The sequence below is a fragment of the Geotrypetes seraphini genome, chromosome 5 (genome assembly GCF_902459505.1).
Source record: "Geotrypetes seraphini chromosome 5, aGeoSer1.1, whole genome shotgun sequence".
Lineage (NCBI taxonomy): Eukaryota > Metazoa > Chordata > Amphibia > Gymnophiona > Dermophiidae > Geotrypetes > Geotrypetes seraphini.
Window position 1 is genome coordinate 1,718,602 of NC_047088.1, and position 18,310 is coordinate 1,736,911.

General features: G+C 46.6%; 1 protein-coding gene across 2 annotated transcripts in view; it reads right to left on the minus strand.

The window, feature by feature from the left end:
• The window catches only part of NONO (non-POU domain containing octamer binding), a 360,169-nt gene that overhangs the window by 64,663 nt on the left and 277,196 nt on the right, over window positions 1-18,310 (minus strand). Inside the window, exons 10-11 of one of the 2 annotated variants that reach the window (XM_033945165.1) lie at window positions 14,294-14,362; window positions 13,476-13,579 (exon numbers count right to left, since the gene is read on the minus strand). In XM_033945165.1, coding sequence (XP_033801056.1) covers window positions 13,476-13,579; window positions 14,294-14,362 — 173 coding nt within the window. The remainder of the gene's footprint in view (window positions 1-13,475; window positions 13,580-14,293; window positions 14,363-18,310) is intronic. The other variant, XM_033945166.1, reaches the window with a different exon arrangement.

Below are 18,310 nucleotides of genomic sequence, written 5' to 3' on the forward strand. Positions count from 1 at the left end.
AAAGAGGTCCACCTGCGGAGTGCCCCAGCGAGCAAAGATGGAGTGGAATGTTGGAGGGTCCAGCGTCCACTCGTGAGGTTGAAGGATGCGGCTGAGATTGTCGGCCAGGGAGTTCTGTTCGCCCTGGATATAGACAGCCTTGAGGAAGAGATTGCGGGCCGTGGCCCAGGTCCAGATGCGTAGAGCCTCCAAACAAAGGAGGCGAGATCCGGTGCCGCCTTGCTTGTTTATGTAGTACATGGCGACTTGATTGTCTGTGCACAGGAGAAGAACCTGAGGACAGAGAAGATGCTGGAAAGCCTTGAGGGCGTAGAACATGGCTCTGAGTTCCAGGAAATTGATGTGATGTTGACGCTCCTGTGGGGTCCAAAGTCCCTGGGTGCGTAGATCTCCTAGGTGGGCTCCCCACGCATAGGGGGAGGCATCTGTGGTGATGATCATGGAGTGAGGGGGCAGATGAAAGAGCAGACCCCTGGAAAGATTTGAGGAGTTCAACCACCATTGGAGAGATTGCTGAAGAGATGATGTCACAGAGATGGGATGAGAAAGAAGATCCGTAGTCTGTGACCATTGGTTGGCGAGAGTCCATTGAGGTGTTCTGAGGTGGAGACGTGCCAGAGGAAGGACATGTACTGTCCAGGCCATGTGACCCAGGAGGACCATCATCTGTCGGGCAGGAATGGAGGGATGCATGAGGACCTGACGACAGAGATGGAGCAGGGTCCGCTGACGATCGAAGGGAAGAAAAGCCCTCATTAGTGTGGTGTCCAGAACTGCTCCGATGAATTGAAGTCGCTGGGTGGGAAGCAGATGCGACTTGGGGTAGTTGATCTCGAACCCCAGGAGGTGGAGGAGAGAGATGGTGTGATGAGTAGCCTGTAGCACAAGTTGAGACGTAGGTGCTTTCACCAACCAATCGTCCAAGTAGGGGAACACCTGGAGGTTGTGAGACCTGAGGAAGGCCGCTACTACTATAAGGCACTTGGTGAATACCCTGGGTGATGAAGCGAGGCCAAAGGGTAGCACCTTGTACTGATAGTGGCGGTGCTGTACCTGGAAACGCAGGTAGCGGCGAGAATTCGGATTGATTGAGATGTGAGTGTAGGCCTCCTTGAGGTCCAGGGAACATAGCAAGTCGTGTTGAGAAAGAAGAGGATAGAGCGTGGCAAGGGAGAGCATTCTGAACTTCTCCTTGACGAGATACTTGTTGAGGTCCCTGAGATCGAGAATGGGACGGAGGTCTCCCGTCTTTTTGGGTACCAGGAAGTAGCGGGAGTAGAATCCCTGACCCCTTTGTTCTGGAGGTACTTCTTCGATGGCATTGAGAAGAAGGAGGGATTGAACCTCCCTCAGGAGGAGGGGGGTTTGAGATGAGTGAGAAGCAGACTCTACGGGAGGGTTGTCCGGTGGAAGAGTCTGGAAGTTGAGAGAGTAGCCGTGGTGGATGATGTTGAGGACCCACTGGTCCGATGTGATGACCTCCCAACGGCTGAAGAATATGAGGAGACGACCTCCGATTGGTTGTGGAAGAGGTAGCGAAGGTGGAAGACTGGCTATGCCCTGGAGAGAAGAGTCAAAAGGGCTGAGAAGGTTTAGCAGGAGGGAGAGGCTTGTTGGTTTGATTGGACTGAGAACGAGCCTGTGCCTGGTGCTGCCGGGGCCTCCGAGGTTGTTGGGAAGGCGGATTGAGTGGCCTGGCTGAGAATCTGCGCTGATATGAGGATTGAGGCCTGAAAGGTCGGGCAGGCGGAACCTTTTTCTTGGGTTTAATCAGCGTGTCCCACCTGGTTTCATATGCAGAGAGTTTCTGGGTGGTGGAATCCAGGGACTCTCCAAAAAGTTCATCCCCAAGACAGGGGGCATTGGCCAGACGATCCTGGTGGTTAATGTCCAAGTCTGAGACTCTCAGCCAAGCCAGGCGGCGCATGGCTACGGCCATGGCAGAGGCACGGGAGGTGAGCTCGAATGAATCATAGATAGAGCGGACCATAAATTTCCGTAACTGAAGGAGGCCAGAGATGTGTTGCTGAAAAAGTGGAACCTTTCTCTCCGGGAGATATTTTTGGAGGGCGGACAGCTGTTGAACCAAGTGTTTCATGTAAAATGAAAAATGGAATGAATAATTGTTCGCCCTGTTGGCCAGCATGGCATTCTGATAGAGCCTCTTGCCAAACTTGTCCATGGTCTTACCCTCTCTGCCAGGAGGGGTGGAGGCATAGACACTGGAGCCCTGAGTCTTCTTTAAGGTGGATTCAACAAGAAGGGACTCATGGGGCAATTGGGACTTGTCGAACCCTGGAATTGGGATAACTCGATAGAGGTTGTCCAGCTTGCGGGGGGCCCCCGGTACTGTAAGGGGGTTCTCCCAATTTTTGTAAAAAGTCTCCCGTAGGATGTCATGTACGGGGAGCTTGAGGAACTCCTTAGGAGGTTGTTCAAAATCTAAAGCCTCCAGGAAGGCTTGAGATTTTTTGGAGTCTGATTCCAGAGGGAGGGATAAGACTGCAGACATCTCCCTGAGGAACTTTGAGAAGGAGGATTGCTCAGGTTTGGAGGTGGCATCGGGTGCTGATGGATCCTCATCAGATGAGGAGAGAACCTCCTAGGTACCGGGGGGGGACTCTTCCCATAAGTCTGGGTCCCGGACCTCTGGGTGTGCATGCCGAGACACCGGGGTGGAAGGTGCGGTATGGTGAGTCTTGGATAAAGACTTCCCAGAGCGCACCGAAACGGTACCGGGAGAAGAGGACCGGCGTCGATCCCGGTCCCGGGAAGCATGGTGCCCTGCCCGGTCCCGAGGAGGATCCGTCGTGGTATGGGAGTGAACCACAGGATGGGCATGAAGTTGCTCGGCTGAAAGAATCGGCATGGAGGTGTTAATTGGCACCGATGGGGTGGATACCGGTGGCTCGGTACGGGGCTCGGGCCGGTCTGGTACCGAAAGGAGCTGTGCCAGGATAGTAGGCAACAGGTGCTCGAGCTGATGCTGCAGCTGTTCCTGGAGTTGAACTTGGAGGATGGCCGCAATACGGTCATCCAGGGGTGGCACCGGAACCGCTTTCTTTTGCTTCGGTTCCTTAGGTGCCGCTCCACGCCCCGGCGATGAGGAGGCCGATGACGAGGCACTCACCGAAATCGGGGCGGAGCGCTTTCGGGGTCGGTGCGAGGCCGGCAAGATCGGTGTCGCCACTGTGGCTGGTGGACGCTCTAGGGAAGAGGGAGGCTTCTTAGCCGGCTTACCTGGCGCCAGAGACGCCGATGCGGGGTCGGGTGGCGTCGAAGTAGACAGTGCCGATTTCGGTGGTACCGCTGTCGATGCCGAAGAGTCCATCGCGACCCGGTGCCGAACAAAAGATTTTGTTGGATTTGTCGGTTTTTAAGCGTCCGCTTTTTAAGAGTGGCACAGCGGGTGCAGGAGTCCGCCCGATGCTCCGGACCCAAACACTGCAAACACCAATTGTGTGGGTCAGTGAGGGAGATCGGGCGTGCACACCGCTGGCACTTCTTAAAACCGGCTTGCGGGGGCATGAAGGGGAAAACAGCCTCCGCAAAATCGAACCCCGAGGCCTGTATAATGGCAACAGGCCCCGCCGGGGCAAAGTCGAAAAAAGGGGAAAAAAATATAAGTTTTTTTTTTTTTTTTTTGTAAAGCAAAGAAAAAAGAAACCCGAAGGCAAAAAGGAAGAAAAAGTACAAAAATTCGCGAGCGGGAAGGCAAAAAGTGAGTTCAACGGCCGTTGAAAAAACACACGCGTCTTCTTCGCTCCGCGGAAACGAAGAAACTGGGGACCACGCACTGCTCCGTCGGGCGGGAAGGCACTCACGCACGCGCGGTGCAGCCAACTAGAACTTTCTAGTTAAAAAGGTCCGTACCGAGGGCTCCGTCGGTGACGTCACCCATGCGTAAAGAATATGCTGCCTGCTTGTCCTGGGATAACAGTTTATATGAATTTATTCAGAAACTCAAAACATCTTTCCCCGTCTGTCCTGGTGGGTTCACAATCTATCTAATGTACCTGGGCCAAGTCTGACAAAGATGGTAAAACAAAGTTAAAGCATGGTAAAAATATAATGTGACAAAATATAGCATGGTGAGCATAGTTCAGCAAAACATAGCACGGTAAACATAGTATTACAAGCATGGCTAACAAAGTATGACATGACTAGCAAAAATGGTTAGGGGCAAGCATGCACGAAACATAGCATGGAAGACTTGGAACGGCTAACATTGTGTGGCAAACATGGCACAAGAGATTGTAAACCGGCCAGATACTAGCTGATGGTCGGTATATTAAAAGCCAATAAACTTGAAACTTGATTGTAATAAATATGGTGTAAAGTATAGCAGGACAAGGATGATGAACAGTGTGACAGAGTGTGGTAGAACAATTGATGACAAAACATGGTATGTCAGACATAGGACGAAGCACATCAGTGTTTGAGACTTGAGCGGAGTCTCGGGCCCTTTGTCAGAATGTCTGAGGAATTTAGACTGGCGCACTCTCATAGAGGGGGTCAGTTAAGAGTTTTCATCAAGTTTCAAGTATCTTTAAAATTTCTTATACTGCCTAATCAAAACTTCTAGGCGGTGTTCAAAAATGTTAAAACTGTCTATTAACTATAATACAGTTTAAAAACACACAACACTACTAGGGAAAATACTAACTTTAAAAGACTAAAAAAAAAAAAAATAAAATTTACAAACAGAGAAAAGGGGGAAAGAAGGGCTAGAACTACAATATGTAAAGAAAAAGAAAACATGTAAGGAAAAAAACAACAATAGGGAGGGGACCAGGTATTAAGAATCCTTCTAGGTACTAGGTTGTCCTTAAAAGGCCAGTTAGGTTTCAAAAGCGTCAAGGAAGAGAAATGTCTTTAATTTCGAATTAAAGTCTGTTAGTGTAAGTTTTTCACATAGGTAGTTTGAAATACTGTTCCAAAAAGAGGGGGCACTAGCAAAAAAAAATTATAAGGTTATTAATGAATTCTGGCTGGTTGTTTTCTCTGGTTTTAAATGTTAATAAAATAATTTTAACATAAGAACATAAGAATTGAGTCTGGGGGGAGCCTTCATGGCAGGAGGGAGTGGGCATCCCTCCTGCCTTTTTTGGCCGGGGGGGGGGAGAAGGAGTTTCTTTAATGGCAGCAGGCATCCCTCCTGCCCCAGATCAGGGGTTGGACAGTGGTTCAGGGTGCTGGTGCAGGGTGTGAGAGCATGGCATGGAGGGCTTGCTTTTTTTTTTTTTTTAAATGGGACAAGTTGTGTGTGTAACTCACGCACATCTGTTCCATTAAAAAAAATACCAAAGCCCTAACAGCAATGACAGGGGGCTGCTTCCCCTGTCACTACTGTTAGGGCTCTGTGCATGTGTCAATCACTCACTGAGCGATTGAATTGGTGTGTTTGCATGTAAGCTTGATAGTGCATCGATAATGCATTGATCTTTAGTGCATCTAATCCATAGAGGTTGAAAACCAGAGGGGACAGGAAATGCCCTGCAGTACTCCATATTTTATTGGTTTAGGTTGTGATAGTATTGATTTTAGTAGGACGCTTTGGGTCCTATGGCTCAGGAATGACAAGAACCACTTGAATGCTTAAATCGTTGATTCCAATATTTGCTAATCTATTTAGGCGGTGGGGGTGATCATTGGTATTGAAGGCAGCCCATTGTTTCCTTTGTCTAATATGTTCCAGCAGTCATCAATAATGTCTGTTAGGATCGTTTCCATGCTATGGAATTTTCTGAGCCCAGACAGGTAAAGGGAGAGGGCGTTTTGTCTGTTGACAAAGGCCTGGAGTTGCACTAATACCGTTTTTTCAAGGATCTTGGAGATGAAGGAAAGGTTGGAGATCAGTCTGTAGTTGCTGGGTTCATTCGAATCCAGGGTCTTTTTCTTTTTATAATACTGGCCTGATTGGTATTAGTCCTGATCACAGGGAGAAATTTATTAGTGGTAGGGTCGATTTGATGAAGATATCTTTTGTGGCTGTCAGGAGATTTGGCGGGCATGGATCAAGAATGGATCTAGAGCAGCGATCTCAAACTTGGGGTCCACGGGCTACATGCGGCCCTCCGTCAACTATTTTGCGGCCCGCGGTCTGAACGTAATCTCAGAAGGCACACTAGGTGGGAAGAGAGGCTCAAGCGCCACTGCGAGCAACGCCATTAATCAAAGCACCGTTTGGCTGAAGCCTGGGATAGTTTTACCAATGGATGCCAAGTTTAGAGTGATTGATACCACCGTTATCAAATGAGAAGCATTGCAATTAGAAAAATAAAAGGTTTTTTATTTGTTTTGTTTTTTTTTTTTACAACTAATTGACCAATGAGTTTCACACTACTCTTGATGGACAAATCGTTTGTCCAACCGGCTACCAATGCTGTGCTGTTCCTGCCCCTTGCATGGGAAAAGTTTGCCATTGCCATAGAAATGCTGATGGGGTTCAGTAGCAGATTAGTTTGCTTTTACGGCGGCGTAGTCGCCCTTCTCTGAGGCATGTTAACATACTTGTAGGCCTCAAATTATTTTGCGTTTCAATAAATCTTATCGTCATCGGGATGGCGAAGCTGACGGCTGAATTCATATTGGCAGGTGAATGGGAGTTGGCGGAGGGGATCTCTTGAGGCCTTCCAGAATGACGTATTTGTTTCCATACTTTTTCTTTGAATGCTTGTAGTGCTGCTGTTAGGTTTTTTTCTGGTATTTTATTCATTTATTTGAATTTCGTTTATACCTTTCGGTAATGATGGCTCAAATCTGAGTTACTTTCAGGTACACAAAGCATTTTACTGACGTCGGAGGGCTCACAATCTAATTTTGTACCTGGGGTTAATGGAGGGTTAAGTGATTTGCCCAAAATCACAAGGAGCGGCTCTGGATGTCAAAGCCTAGTGCTTTAACCATTAAGTCTCAATTTGTTTGGGGGGCGTGGCTTCGTGGTGTACGGGGATGGTCGGGTGAATGAGTGGCTCCGCAGTGAAAGGCTAATTTTGTTATGATAAGGCAGTCAAAATTTGTGTAAGTTGGGTTGAAAGTAAGAATTTAGTGTGAAAATGGCTTTGGGCAAACATAGTAAAAATAATTTGGCGAGTTTAGGTGCGGGAAGTGTAAAAAGATCAAAGATGGATTCGGTCTCCCCGTCAACGGTCCCGTTGCCTTCGGAAGAAATTGAAAATAAAGATCTGATGAATGAGTTGCAGAAAATCAAGGAAATTGTATTTGACAGCGCTAAAAACATAAAGGAGGTTAAAGAGGAAGTGGAGAGTCTGACTAAAAGAATGCAGGCGGTTAATTTTATAATTGAACAGTTGGAAAATTGCGCTGAAAAGTCTGAAGCAGATTTGATGGTATATAAAAAAAGATCACAAAATAATAGAAGGACTAGTTGCCAAACTCCTCTCCAATTACCTAGAAAACCATAACATACTCCATCCCACACAATCCGGCTTCAGAAACAACTTCAGCACGGAAACATTACTAGGATCTCTCTTGGACACAGCCAGACAACATCTCAGCACAGGAAAAAAAATGATGCTCATACAACTAGACCTTACCGCTGCATTCGACTTGGTGGACCATAACATTCTACTACAAATCCTGGATACAACAGGTATCACTGATAAAGAATACACATGGTTTGAGGATTCCTTAAATCAAGAACCTATAGAGTAAAATCAGACAAACAAAAATCTGAACCTTGGTCAAACCCCTGCGGAGTTCCCCAAGGATCCCCTCTATCCCCGACTCTCTTCAATCTCTATACAGCCTCCCTCAGCTCTCACCTGGACAAACAAGGCATAACCTCCTAAAACTATGCCGATGACATTACCATTCTCATACCTTTTGATCAACCTGAACTCTCCATGACGAACACAATATACCAAACACTAAAATCAATAGCAACCTGGATGAAAGATCACAAACTGAAATTGAACCCAGATAAAACTAAATTCATCCTTCTAGAAAACAACAATTTAAGGATGTATGGGGGCCATTAATAAATTATTAGAATGAATAATCAGTATTTTTCCCCTATTAATATATATGTTATAGAGAGAGAGGGTGGGTTTTAGTTTCCTTATTGTTAAGTGAAAAGAATGATGTAGTTATTATATTATGGGACATTTATTTATAAAGTATGTTTTATGTGGGGTGGGAAGGGGTTAAACTCTTTTGTGTGAGAATTGTAGAATTTCAAGTGGAATTGTATACTATTTGAATGATTTTCTGTACACTTGTTGTAAAATTTAAAATGAATTAAGATTTAAAAAAAAAAGTCTCAATTTTTTTTTTCTTTAGTTTCTGTTGGTAATCAATACATATAATATAGGGCCCACTGAACATGTGGGGATCAAAAGGCCAGTCTTGAGTGCAAGGGTCTGCTAATAATACTAGGGTTGCCAGATGGCCGGGTTTCCCTGGACATGCCCTCTTTTGAAAGACTCTTTTCTAGTTTGCTTTTTTTATCCAGGGAAATCGGACATCTGGAAACCCTACAGCAGTCATTGCAAGGCCCATGCACCCGCCATCACTGCATACCTATCGGGCGTCCCCTGCCCCCTCCCCCCAGCCCCTTTGAGATCCAGTGCTTGCTCACCATTCTCACAGTACTGCTGCTTTAACTCTTTGGCCATAGGCAGCGTGAATGAAGTAAACACGCTGCCTTCAGCGACCCGGAAGCTTTCCCTCTGCTACTGCTTCCTAACCCCCGCATAGGCAGGAAGCACTGACAAAGAGAAAGGCAGTATGATTACTTCACTCACGCTACCTACGGCCAAAGAGTTAGAGCAGCAGCAGCACTGGATTCCATGGGGGGGGGAGGGAATAGCATGCAGAGGGTAAGAGATGCTGGACTGTGGGGCATCCAGAGGAGGAAAGGGAAGGAAAAATGCCAGACCTCCAGGGGAAAAAAGAGAAGGGGCAGATAGAGATACCAGACCATTGGAGGGAGAGGAAGGGAAGGAGAGAGATGTCAGACCATGTAAATAGGGAGGGAAGGAGAGAGAGAGGAAGGGAAGACATGGAAAAGTAGATTTTGAGAAGAAAGCAGAAAAATGGAAAAATTGAATGCTAAGTTAATACCAAAGATGGATGCAAGGCAGAAAGTGAAGGAGAGAAAAACAGTCAATGGATAAGGCCCAGGAAGCGTAGTTAAAAGCACAGAAAAATAAAGTCACCAGTCAACAAAGGTAGGGAAAATGATTTTATTTTCAATATGGTGATTGAAACGTGTCAGTTTTTAGAAAGAAAAGATGTTAAACTTTAATGGTGAGGGCTGCAGAAAAAGGAAAGATTTATAAATTATAGAGTTTAACCTCATGCAAAATTGTCATTCTTTAATAAGACATTAACTATTTTTTCTGCGGCCCTCCAAGTACCTACAAATCCAAAATGTAGCCCTGCAAAGGGTTTGATTTTGAGACCACTGTTTCTGCTAGGTTGTCATGAGAGGCTGGTTCAAAGCGATTGAGGGTTTTGGGTTCTCTCATAGAAAGGGGTGGGGGATTGTTCTGGGTATTTGAGGTGTTAAATTGAGATTTGCACATATGTGATCGATTTTTTTCTTGGAAATAGGCAGAGAGGGTTTTGCTGTTTGGGTCAGTCTGTAGGTTTTTTGATTTTGTGAGACAGTGAGCAAGTTTTTGTCAGTATGAAGAGGTTCCTCTATCTGTCTGGAGCTTTTTAGAGGAGATTAGTATAGTAGGTATTTTTTGCATCACGGATGGATAGTTTGTACTCATCTAGCAGGTTTTCCAGTGGGCTTTGCCCTTTTTTGTCTTTGAATTTGCTCCAATTTCTTTCAGCTTTTCTTAGTTTCCTCTTCTTTTTCCTGAGGTTGTCTGTAAATCAAGGGGAAAAGTTACAAGCGCTAGGTTTTATTTTCTTAGTTTCCACTAGGTTTTCATAGAGTTGAGTTGTGTGTGCCAGATTGACACGGCTTCTTCAAAGGGTGTTGGTTCGGGCACAATCATTTTGGCTATTTTAGAGATGCTGGATTATAGCTTTTCTAGGTTGACTGAGTTAAGGTTGAGTATCTTCTTGAGTGTGGTGGTGTTCTTGGTTGGTGGTGTTCTGTAAGTGTTTGTGAGATGGAACGTGATATGGTAGTGGTTGGACCAGGGTACTAGTTCAGAGACATAGTGTTGGATGTGAGGGTTAGCAGGTTGGTCTTTTTGTGTGAAGACTAGGTCTAGAGCCTGGCCCGCAGTGTGGGTGGTTGAGGTGATGATCTGGTGGAAGCCTAGGTCTGATATTGTTATGAAGTCAGCTGGTGCCCCAGTTGTGTCGGTGTAGTTTGTGAAGTTGAAGTCACAAGAATGGCGATCTGTTGGTGGGAGACAACTAGCTTGCTGATGACTTATGATGTCATCTAGGGTGTTCATGAAGGAGTTTGGGGCTCTGTAGATCAGGGTAAATGTGTGGTTTCTAGTATGACCAGTGGAGAAAGTGAGGCATTCAATCCCATTTAGTGTGACAGTGTCTATCAATCTTGGGACGATGATTAATTTTATAATGGCTGCTGTTCCTTCTCCCTTTTTGCCTGTACGGAAGCATGCTAAGGCTTGATATCCTGGGGGGCATATCATACCTAGTGACTCCAGCGTTACTTTTAAGCCAGGTTTCAGTAATCAAGAGCATGTTCCAGTTTATCTGTGAGGAGGTCATTTAGTATGATGTCTGTTATTTACTGATCTGGCATTAATGAGGGAGATGGATAGGTTTTATTTTTTTAAATGTAGGGATATATGGGAAAGTAGGGCTTGATCTTAGGTTGTGAGGTCTGTGTTGCGAGGTTTTTTTTCTGGAGGCAGCTCCGCAGGTCACTATATCTGCGTTGGCTGATGATGACTGGGATAGCAAAGCACATGATGAGCAAGACTGTCATAAGTTTAAGGGGGTTAAACATTTGAGCTGGTGAAATAAATTTGTGATTGTTACCTTTAGTCTGTATGAGCTAGATATGGCTCAGGGCCTTAGACCCCTCTGTGTGCATCCCAGGATGCATCGAGAAGGGGAAGGCCCGCCATTTTAGAGTAGCGGGCCTGCGAGCAAGAGAAACTGGACTTCCCTCCTGCTGTCTACTACGTGATCAGGTACAGAGGAGGTTTGGGTGGGAGGGATAGGAGGGGGTATCTAGTGAGGAGGTTTTGGGGGGGACAGGAGAGGGCATCCAGTGGCAGGAGGGACTGGGCAACTCTCCTGCCAATTGTTATTGACATGCCTGGGCAGGGGGGGAGGGGCGCAGCGGTAGAAGGAAGTGTGTATCTCTCCTACCTTTATCCAACAGTGGACAACCAAGTTCCCAAGCACCTAGCTAGATCTCAAGTAGTAAAACAGATTTTATGCTGCATATCCTAGGAATAAGCAGTGGATTTCCCCAAGCTCTCCCAATGTAGCCCTCTCGAATGATATCCAACACTCAGTGGTCCGCAGTGAGAGTTTGATGACTGGCCTGGCGTCACTGGGACTTCTGAGCTCGCCTGGCACCTCAATCTCTATCGAGAGTCACAAAATGATCTCTTAGAAGAGGACCCCACTGAGGTCTGACAAAACCACTGAGAACCACGAAAAAGTACCATGACCTGAAGATCTGCCACCCTGGACGTAAGATTATCCAGTCTTTTGCCAAAGAGCATTTGGCCTTTGAAAGGTAGCCACACTCAACGTAACTGTGGAAGCAGAATCTCCCACCTATGGCCTAATCCAGAGCATTTTACGGGCAGAGACAGAATATGCAGAAACCTTGCTCATGACCCTTAACACATCATTAAAAGCATAATCCACCTCTATAATTAGAAACTGGGAATAAGCGTCCTCCTATGATGAAGCCTGATGTAATACAGTATGGCAGGCACGTGCAACAAAGGAAGCCACTGCTGCCTTAAGCCCCAAAGGCCTCCCGTTAGTGCCCTCTCCCTCCTGCCACCAGACGCTCCTCTCCCCCCACCGCGAATAAGGCAGAAGGGATGCCCCCTCCTGCCACCGGATGCCCCCCCTGCAAATATGGCAGAAGGGATGCCCACTCCCTCCTGCCACCAGACACTCCCCCCACAAATATGGCAGGAGGTATGTCCACTCCCATCTGCAACTCTCTGCATAGGGCAGGAGATATGCTCACTCCTGCCTGCAACCCCCCGCTCCCCCCCCCTGATAGGGCAGAAAATATGCCCACTCCCACCTGCAACCCCTCACTCCCCCTCCCGCATAAGGCATGCCCACTCTCTCCTGCCACCAGATGCTCCACAAATATGGCAGAAAGGATGCCCACTCCCTGCCACCAGATGCTCCCCCCCAATATGGCAGGAGGGATGCCCACTCCCACCTCATGCGACCCCCCCTCCACATATGGCAGGAGGGATGCCCACTCCCACCTGCCAACCGATGCTCCCCCTTCCGCATATAGCAGAAGGGATGCCCACTCCCTCCTGTCACCTGACGCTGCCTGCAAATATGGCAGAAATGAAGCCCGCCCCCTCCTGCCACTGGATGCCCTACTTCCTCCTACCATCAGACGCCCCCCAGCCAATATGGCAGAAGGGATGCCCACTCCCTCCTGCCTCCAGATGCTCCCCCTGCAAATATGGCAGGAGGGATGCCCACTCCCTCTTGCCACCCATTCCCCCCCCCGAATATGGCAGGAGGGATGCACACTTGCTCCTGTGACCTGACGCTCCCCCCCTCGAATATGACAGACAGGATACCTACTCCCTCCTACCACCATATGCTCCCCCCAGACGCCAAAGAACCTAAGTATGGCAGGAAGGATGCCCCCTCCCTCCTGCCGTTGCCCCCCCCCGTACCTTTAAGTTGGGAGCAGGAGGGGTGCTTAGTCCCTCCTGCTCCTCCGCCGGCCTTCAGCAATATGGGCCTTAGCCCCCCCCCCCCGGTGCATCATGTGATGCATGGGAAGGGGCCTAATGCCCTGACTGGCTCAGGCACCTTGGGCTCCTCCTTTGGGAGGGGCCTGAGGCAACTGATCCAATTAGGGACTTCATTAGGGAGGAGCCTGTCCCTGATTGGCCAAGCTCAGGATAAAAACCCAAAAATAAAATCAAAATCAGAGTAGATTAAAGACATCTTCAGCTCACACGTTGAAGGAGAAACTGAGGAGAAACAGCACAGCCCAGTGATGCAAGAGTAGAGGTGAATAACCAACTGGTTCAAAACTCATGCCTTTTGCATTAGAAGTGTAAAATTAGCAAAGATCAAACAAAACAGTAAACATATGATCCACTAATTTATGGAGAATCTATGTCTGCATGGAGCCCTTAGTGGGCATAGCATGTAGGACTTTTTTTCCTCCATCTGTTGGTCAACCAGAACAACCCAAAGGTTCTGTAATGATCTAGTAGGTAAAACCAAATTTCCCCTTTTAATATAATCTGCTACACTATGCTGAACTTGCTGCCATCAAAAGGGATCATGGATTGTCATGCGTCACCGAAACAGTTCCTTCTATAATACATTACCATTCCCATTGCAGTGCTGTCTGGCATTATGGTTCCAGGAACATTTGAGCTGGCTGGGACATTTGTATTACCCATTGTGGCTCGATTATTCATTGCCATTGAACCTACAAAAAGAAAATTATTACACATCACTCAAATCATTACAACTCTTCATCAACCTCTCCTCAGGTCTTTCCCCAACCTTAACATATCAGTACATTTCCTGACAACCCATAATGCACATATTCTCCAACTCCACATTTCTCTGCTGAGAGCTACAACTATTCATTTGAATTTCCCTCTCTGTACTTTAACAATGCTGAGTTTGCCCAAAAATATAAGGCTCAAGTCTCTTGAGGTGTGAATTTTATTTCAAGTTAAACTTTTCTTGCATATCCAATTCAAGTAAGCCAACTGCTATGCAAAATAAATTCTGGAAGAGACATTGGATGGCTCATGGTTCACTTTGATATACTGCCAATCATGGTGCATAGCTAAGCTCATGTGGAAGTAAGCTTAGAGAGGGAGAGAAAATGAATGGCAGAGGAAGAAGGAGAGAAGCAGCAGCAAGTGGAAATAAGTGAAGGGGAAAGACTGTGCGCCTCATATGAACCAACCCCCTGGCCCCCAGAAAATACCAGCCCCCCCACACTGCTCAATACACATAGCTCTACACATTATTCCTACCATACTAAGCTATCACATCCCTCCCCACTAAGCTATCTATAGAGACAGAGAATGTGCCATTATGTCATTTTAAATGGTTAATTTTTATAAGGATCTGAATATATCAAAACAAAAAGGGAAGGGAACACAATCAGTGTGTGTTGGTTACTTACATGGATTTGCAAGGCCCTGAATATCAACAGAATGTAGAAGGTATTGCAACAGGCTGTCAATCGGGGCAACTGAAAGGAGAAATTAGGTTCTTACCTGCTAATTTTCTTTCTTTTAGTCTATCCAGACCGGCACAACTTCACTGATGGGTAATAGCTCACTATGACCAGCAGATGGAGACTGAGACAAACTTTTGGCTTAGTACAAGTGAGTTGTGCATTCCCATATACACTCAGTCTGCCGAATAGCCAACCAGAACTAGGAAACTAATAAGTGCGAATTATAGCAGTAACACCACTCCCAATAGGAGTAACTAACAGAGCCATACTGTTGGAAATTGAATAGGAGAAGTACCTTCAGCAAACATCCCCACAGTTCGCCAGCTACACTGGGGTGCTAAAAACCGCTGTTCTTTTAATCTCCCCATCCCTACTAAAAACACGAGATCCCACAAAAATACCCACATGCTTTACATGAATCCTGAAAGAAATCCAGAGACAGACAGGGTGGAGGCTGTGCCAGCCTGGAAAGGTAAAAGAACAAAAATTAGCAGGTAAGAACCTAATTTCTCCTTCCTAAGCGTCTCTCCAGACTGGCACAGCTTCACTGATGGGATGTACCAAAGCAGTACCCACCATGGGTGTGACCCCTGAAGGGCCGCCACAAGCACACGCTCCACGAACATCACATCCTGACGTGCCAGAACATCCACACGATAGTGCTAAACAAAGGAATGGAGAGAAGACCAGCTTGCTACTTTACCAATATCCACCAGAGGTACCAGGGAAAACACGGCCCAAGAAGCAGCCTGACTGAGTAGAATGAGCCTTGACAAATTCCAGAACAGACTTCTTGAAGAAGATACGTTGAAGAGATAGTCTCCTTGAACTTGTGATCAATGGTAGCCTTGGAAGCAACGTCCCCCTTATGAGAACCTGCTAAGAGGACAAAAAGACGATATGATTTCCAGAACTCCTGTGTCCGCTGAACATAAAAGCGAAAGACTCGGCAGACGTTCAAACTTGCGTAACTGTGTCTGCTCCAAGGAGCCCTCTTGACAACCCAAGACCAGGAGGACCGACGACTGGTTCACATGAAAAGGCAGAAAAGAAGGAATCGGCAGTAGCACTACACGCTCCCTAAAAAACACCAGGCAAACATAGAAACATAGAGTATAACGGCAGAATAGGGCCGGTGGCCCAAGTCTGCCTACTCATGAACCTTCCCTCCCTTGAGAAACCATCATTTTAAGCATTACTCTGTAGCAACACCACCTGCCTGTCCCATCGTCTCTTGAAGTCGAGCACGCTTCTGGCCTCGACCACCTGTCATAGAAGACCATTCCATCGGTCAATTACCCTTTCGGTGAAGAAGTATTTCCTGGTGTCACTATGAAATCTTCCCCCCTTAAGTTTTAGCGGATGCCCTCTTGTCACCATGGGACCCTTAAGAAAAAAGATTTCTTCCTCCACTTCAATGCGGCCTGTGAAGTATTTGAATATTTCTATCATGTCTCCCCTTTCTCTGCGCTCCTCGAGAGAATATAAGTGCAATCTGGTCAGATGTTCTTCATATGGGATATCTTTAAGTCCTCAGACCATTCTAGTGGCCATTCTCTGGATCGACTACATTCTCTTCACATCCTTTTGATAATGTGGCCTCTAAAACTGGACCCAGTACTCGAGGTGAGGTCTCACCATGGATCTGTATAACAGCAGTATGACTTCAGGCTTTCGGCTGATAAAGCTCCTTCTGATGCAACCCAGCATTTGTCTAGCCTTTGCTGAAACTTTCTCCACCTGATTGGCAGCCTTCATATCTTCCAGGATGATAACTCCCAAGTCCCTTTCTGCAGTAGTTCTTGTTAAGTTTTCACCGTTCAAGGTGTATGTTCTGCATGGATTTCCGCTTCCAAGATGCATTACTTTACATTTTTTGGCATTAAAGTTCAGTTGCCAAGTACTGGACCATTGCTCCAGTAAAAGTAGGTCCTGCTCCATAGTGTTGGGCCTGGTTGCGCTGTCAGGTTCTGTTGCCCTGCCCACAATGTTGCATAGTTTAGCATCATCGGCAAATAATGTAATTTTGCCATGAAAAACCTTGAGTCAGATCCCTTACAAAGATGTTAAATAGTATTGGGCCCAAGACCGAGCCCTGTGGTAATCCACTGGTCACTTTCGATGTTTTTGAGGGAATACCATTTACCATTACCTTTGAAGTCTTCCACTAAGCCAATCTTTTACCCATGCTGTCAGTGTTTCTCCTAGTCCATCTTGTTCAATAACCTGCGTTGTGGGACACTGTCAAAAGCCTTACTGAAGTCTAAATAAACGATGACCAGTGACTCCCTCCCATCCAGTTTTGTTGTTTCCCAGTCAAAGAAGCTTATCAGATTGGATTGACAAGACCTATCTTTGTAAAGCCATGCTGGTGGGGATCCCTTAATCTTTCATCATTCAGAATCGTGTCCAATCTGTTTTTAATCAACGTTTCCACGAGTTTACTCACTATTGATGTGAGACTCACCGGTCTATAATTTTCGGCCTCTGACCTGCATCCCTTTTTGTGGAGCGGGATAACGTTGGTAGTTTTCCAGCCCAGGGGCACTCATCCCTTGCTTAGGGAAAAATTGAAGAGCTCTGCTAACAGTTCTGCCAGGACATCTTTCAATTCTTGAAGTACTCTGGGGTTTAGATTATCTGGGCCCATTGCTTTGTTTACTTTTAGTTTTGATAGCTCGTGGTAGACGTCGCCCACAGTAAATTTCATGTCCCCGAATGGGTCCTCCGAGTTCTCCTTTGTCTGTAGCTGGGGACTGTATCCTGGCGCATCACAGGTGAAGACTGAGCAGAAATAGTTATTGAGTAGTTCTGCTTTGTCTGCATCCGAGTCTGTAAAGTTGCCGTCAGGTTTCTTTAGGCACCCAATACCGCTTGTGTTCTTCTTTTTGTCGCTAATGTATTTGAAAAAGGATTTCTCCCCTTTCTTTACCTGCCTAGCTATGTTTTCTTCCATCCGGAATTTGGCCTCTCTGACTTGTTTTTTAACTTCTCTAGATTTGGCCAGATAAGTTTCTTTAGCTGCCGGTCGTTGTGATTGTTTGTAGGTAACGAAAGCTTTCTTCTTGTGCTTTACTAGTTCCGAGATCTCTGCGGAGAACCACTGAGGTCTATTTTTCCTGCATCATTTGCTCACGGTTTTTATGTACATGTTGGTTGCTTCTTATAGGGTAGATTTCAGAGCCAACCATAGAACCTCTACATTGTCCGTCGTGCTTTGGTTTTGCAGTACTTTGTAGACATAGTCCCCCATGCCCTGAAAGTTAGTTCCTTTAAAATTTAGGACCTTAGTCGATGTATTTGACCTAGTGATACCTTTCTTGAGGTGGAACCACACCATGTTGTGGTCGCTGGAGGCCAAGGTGTCACCCACCGATACCTCTATGACATTGTCTCCGTTGGTGAGCAACAGGTCCAGGATTGTCTGATCCCTGGTGGGTTCTAAAACCATCTGCTTGAGGCATGCTACTTGCATGGAGGCTAGTAGCCTCTTGCTGCTGCTGGTTGTAGCTGCTGGTTTGTTCCAGTCCACATCGGGCATATTGAAGTCTCCCATTAGCACTGTATCTTCACGCAGTGTGATTGTCTCAATGTCTTCCATTAGTTCATCGTCTGCATCCTCCTTTTGTTTTGGTGGTCTGTATACAACACCAAGATATAGGCATTTGTTATTGCCCCTAGCAAGGTTCACCCATAGGGATTCTCCCGCATACTTGATGGAAGGCCTACAAGAAAAAGCCTGCAGCTCGGAAGTGCACCTGGCAGAAGTAATGGCCACCAGGAAGACCCTCTTTACAGTAAGGTCCTTCAACGTGCCTGAGCCCAGTGGGTTTAATAGGAAAGCACACTATCATGGATAGGACCAGATTGATATCCCAGGCTGGAACCGAAGGCCGCACTGGAGGCCATAGCAATTAGGCCATCCTCAAAATGCGAATCATATCCGGAGAAGTCAAATAC